Genomic DNA, 4739 nt, shown 5'->3' with positions numbered 1-4739 from the left:
CCCTCCCTCTCTCTCCCTCCTCCTCCTCTCTCCCTCTCTCTCCCTCTCTCTCTCTCTCACGGCGGGGCGGGGCGCCGCCGCTCCGGGCTCATCATGGAGGTCATGTCCGACGTCAGAACCGGTCCGGGAGCCCCTCAGGCTGCCGCCCCACCGCCCTCTCGCCCCGACCCCGACCCGGCGGCGCGACGCGCGTCTCCAGTGCCGCGGCCGCGCCGGTCAGGTTCGCACGGCGGGGACCAAGCAGCAGCACGCCGGTCCACGACCAGCCCGGGAGGATGAACCTCCGTCTCGTGCTCGCGGCGTGCGTACTCGCCGCCGGCACGCGCGCCCAGTCGGGTAAGGCGACGATGAACGACGTCGACCCGACGCCCAAGAAGGCGAATAAGCGCCAAGCGGACACGACATGGCGATGTCGAGAGCACCATGTGTGCCGTCGTGGGAAGGGATACATCCGAGGGTTACTTCACTCAAAAAGTCAGATGACCAAAAAAAAATAAAAAATAGGGAAGTAAAATATGAAGAAAAATCAAGAAAACACTTTTTTTTTTTAAATGGGAAAAATTAAGAAAACAATTTTTAAAAACAACAGAAAAACGGTGCACTGTTGAATTTGTAATGAAGTACCCCTTGCGCATGCTAGCATGCATCATTGGTCCCGCCAACAACCATACCAAACCCCTGCTTCTTCTTGCAGGACCCTTCGACGTCACGACGATCATCAGGCTCAAGCGGGCATGGAGCGATGATGGTAAACGTTCTTTGGGATTTATTCATTTAAACAAAAATGGGGGCATTAATGCGTTTTTGATATGCTTAATCCTATCGAGTCGCGTATTTGTTTTCAGGGCCGACGGACTGGGGGTCCAAGATCCGCGAGATGTGGCCATGGAAGAGTAAAGGTTCGCACCCTGCCCGCCGTGGCCGAGGCCGAGGCCGTGGCCGAGGCCGTGGCTGAGGCCGTGGCTGAGGCCGTGACGGCGTGCGGACCCGCGACTCACGGCCGCTCCCTCTCTCCCTCTGCCCGCAGGCACGCAGCAGGAGTTCACCACGAAGGGCGACGTGGAGGTGCACGCGAGGACCAACGCCCTGGGCTTCCCGCTGCGCATCGGCGGCCAGGTCGTAGGTGAGCACCACGACGTCGACACCACGCTGCTTCCGCGGACCACTTGCGGTGTCTTAACATCGTGTTGTTCCCCGCAGCGGCCGAGGTTGAGGATCAGGTCCCCGAGTGCGCGGCGTACAACCCGTGCGACGGCTGGGACACCGACGCCTGGCTGCTGGAGGCGTCCTCGGTCACCGCGCCGCCTATACGTGAGTCTTTTGACGTGCTCTCGACCTATCCCCGACGCGTAAAAGGGACTTGGACTGCCGATTACAGGCTAACGCAGGCTCTCGTAGCGCCTGATGTGTAGGCAACTTCCCGCCTGCAGTGCACGCGTGTACGGCGGGGTGGCCTACCCCACGTCTCGCAGGCGCCGAGCCCCCGAGCGTAGCCTCTGCTGCTGGACGCTCCCTCTAACGCTCCGACGACGTCCTGTCTATAGAGCCGCAGCGCCTAGATGGCGACGCGGTCGGCATCGGCGAGACGGTAAAGGTGCGGCTGACGACACGGAAGAACGAGGCGGGCGGCCTGACGTTCGGGCTGTGCAGCGACGAGGCGTGCGCCACCATGCTCATGAAGGGCATCAACGACAAGTACGAGATGGCGTACGACGTGGGCATCCTGAGGACCAACACGCTGTTCTACAACCGGCGCGCCGAGTGGCAGGCGGTCAGTCGAGAACAAAGTGACGGGGGATTTTTCGGTTCCCCAAAAATTGTTCAAGATAATTTTTTGAAACCTCTTATTTTTTTTTCTCCAAAAATTCGATATTTGTCCAATTTTTCGGGCACAATTGTTTCGATTTTTTACCGGAAAAGTTGCTAATTTAAAATCCCAACACGTGACAATAAATTGAAAACTTGCGCTGAAAGATAACGCGCGTGTCACTCAATCTTAATTTTACTAATAATTTAATTTGTCTTTCGCGCCGTCAGAGCGGGGGGCCCCCCAACGCCTCTTTCGCCGAGGGCACGGTGCATGACTTCGTGGGCACGCGCGTCAGCCCGTACTCGCTGCAGGTCTGGCACGCCAAGAACAAGACGGCGGCCATCCAGGTGCCGCTGGAGCCCGACCGACTGCGGCTGCGCATGTTCTCTGGACTGGGGCCGACGGCCTACCTCAAACGTGCGTATGACATAGCGTGACATAGTGTGACACTTGGTGACACCACCGTGTGACACTGTGTGACACTCTGTGATCGGTCGGATTTATTTGAAACAGCCGAGGACAACAGCCGGATCGACGGGGACGTGATCGCCGTCGGGGAGCGCGTCCGCGTCCACCTCACCAACTACGACCGCGTCGAGATCAGCTTCGCCATCTGCTCGCCCTCGGCGTGCAGCGTGGTGCGCGTGCGCGGCGTGTCCAAGGACAAGCGCCTCGACTACCAGACGTGGATCACCGGCGACGGCGAGATCTCGCAGCGTGGCAGTCCCACCCTGGACTCGGTGAGTGGTGAGAGGGTTGCACGGCCGCTAGCAGCCTCAGAGCTAGTTTGGACCGATTTTCTACGGTTTTCGACGGTTTACACCGGTTTTGCCCGATTTTCACTGGTTTTGACCGATTTTCAACGGTTTTCACCGCTCCGTCCGCAGCGCTGCATCAGCTGCGGCTCCCGCGCCGGCGTCGCGAAGGGCGGCACCAACCTGTTCGTCGTGCAGCGCCGCTCCGACAGCGAGATGGCCGTGTGGCTGGAGGACAACCCCCGGGACGTGGTGACCGTGCCGCTCCTGGACGCCGCGCAGGACCGCCTGCGCCTCGAGACCTTCTTCAGCGTCGCCACCTTCATCAGGGGTGAGAGAATTTGGCAAAAATCAAGGAAAACTGTTTAAAATTTCAATTTTGAAAAAACAACAGAAAAATTAGGAAAACTCAGAAAAATTAAGGGAAAGTCAGAAAAAAATCATCGCTCCTGAACAATGGCCGATCTGAAACCCCCAGTTCGATCTGCAGCTGCCGCAGAGTGATCCGATCTGCATTCTGGCGATTTTCAGAAAGAGGGGAAGTTTTGACACTCCCGTCGTATGAGGGGGTTGCCCGATAAGAGGAACAAGAAGAAGATAGCACTGAGGAGGTGGCGTGGCGTAGTGCCGTACCTAAACAAGGCAGAAGATGAGCGACGGTCTAGCAGAGGTTAGGATGCATGTCGTTAGATTTCAAACAGTTTAGAACGGGCCTATACACCACCTTGGTACCACCTATACCAAAGTTTACCACAGTGGAGTCATTATCATTGATTTAAAATTATACCAATGTAATATGTCCGTACACTAACCTAAACAACGACACCGGGACGGTTTAGAAGATTGTATAAACTTACTTTTCCGAAGCCAAACTTTGCAGAAGCACTTTTTGACACTATGTTGTTACGCCGGTCTAGAATGGATACAATTTTTCTTCACAAATTCTACAAAACTTGCACTGAGAAAAATAAATCTGTCTGAGCACTATACGTTTAGTCCCCAGATCGACGTTTTTTCGTTGCACTATACGTCTACCGCTGGGAGCTAAACGTAGCATCCCAGGCAAAGAAAATTTAGAGCACAGCACTAAAACTCAATGGCCGGTCACTATCTCATTTTGAGCTGGGACAAAAGTCGGGAACATTAGACGTACGTTTAGTGCCCGGACAGAAATATTTTTCTCAGTGTGATTTATGATAACACATCCACCCGCGATAAAACACAGTATGGTCGCCGGCGTTCTGCTTTGTTAAGGGTCGGCGCTACGCCACGCCACCCCCTCGGTGCTACCTTCTTTTTGTTCCTCTTATTGGGCAACTTCCTCATATTTGCCGTTAGTATGAATTATACAAGATCGCGTTCTTTGACCGTTTCGCAGACGCCGTGTGGTCCAGCCGCGGCCCTGGCTCGGCCCTCGTCAGCCCGCCGGTGGGCGGCGTCTCGGACGTCGTGTGCGTCTCGCTGGTGTACCTGGCCACGGACAAGCTGGCCGGCATCCGCCTGGCCGCCAGGGCCGCCAACGGCACCGACTTCCCGCTCGCCCGGGTCCGGCCCGACCAGGCCAACGCGTGGCGCTTCAACCGCACCGTCGTCGACCTGCCCCGCGCCCTGCGCCGCTCCGACTGGCGGCTCGTCGTGGAGGCCGACCTGCCCGTCGAGGGAGCTCGCGTCCTCGTGCAGCGAGTGGGCGGCTGCAACCACCTGGGTGAGTCTGCTAGCGCTCACAAAAATCAGTGAACACTCTTAAAAAAAAGTCAGGGAAAAACCAAGATCAAATAAGTGAAAAATTTGGTGTCTGTCTGACGGCCGCTTTTTGTTGCAGACGACGAGGACGTGATGCTTGTCGGCGAGACCTCGCTCCCCGCCTACGTCCCGGGCTACAACGTCTCCTGGGGAGCCGCCCGACAGCGACGGGCCCCCCGTGAGTAAAGTCGACACCAGCACCATCTCGTCGACCAAGCGGCGAAACCGCACGCACAACACAACTTTTGATGTAAACGTTCCTCTCTCTCTCTCTCTCCTTCAGCCGCAAAATGGTGCGCGAACGGCGGCGTGAAGGACGACTTCGGGACGTGCGTGTGTCCCCCCGGCTTCAGGGGCCCCGTGTGTGCCGAGGGTAAGCGACAAACAGCCCCCAGCGTCCGCCTCGCACTCCGGGCAAGGGTTGGAAATTT

At 57.0% G+C, this 4739-nt stretch overlaps 1 protein-coding gene across 1 annotated transcript in view; it reads left to right on the top strand.

The window, feature by feature from the left end:
* Window positions 1-179: 179 nt before the first annotated feature.
* The window catches only part of LOC113210799 (uncharacterized), a 12887-nt gene continuing 8327 nt past the window's right edge, over window positions 180-4739 (top strand). The window contains exons 1-12 of the mRNA XM_026428963.2: window positions 180-336; window positions 695-748; window positions 846-899; window positions 1028-1123; window positions 1201-1311; window positions 1545-1771; window positions 2038-2227; window positions 2324-2550; window positions 2698-2896; window positions 3944-4270; window positions 4388-4486; window positions 4592-4681. Of these exons, the coding sequence (XP_026284748.1) occupies window positions 276-336; window positions 695-748; window positions 846-899; window positions 1028-1123; window positions 1201-1311; window positions 1545-1771; window positions 2038-2227; window positions 2324-2550; window positions 2698-2896; window positions 3944-4270; window positions 4388-4486; window positions 4592-4681 (1735 nt within the window). The 5' untranslated portion in view covers window positions 180-275. The remainder of the gene's footprint in view (window positions 337-694; window positions 749-845; window positions 900-1027; window positions 1124-1200; window positions 1312-1544; window positions 1772-2037; window positions 2228-2323; window positions 2551-2697; window positions 2897-3943; window positions 4271-4387; window positions 4487-4591; window positions 4682-4739) is intronic.

This window comes from Frankliniella occidentalis, unplaced genomic scaffold, assembly GCF_000697945.3.
Source record: "Frankliniella occidentalis isolate FOCC.00 unplaced genomic scaffold, Focc_3.1 Scaffold9, whole genome shotgun sequence".
Taxonomy (NCBI): Eukaryota; Metazoa; Arthropoda; class Insecta; order Thysanoptera; family Thripidae; genus Frankliniella; species Frankliniella occidentalis.
The sequence above is the reverse complement of the archived record's forward strand: the minus strand, read 5'-3'. Positions and strand labels throughout refer to the sequence as shown.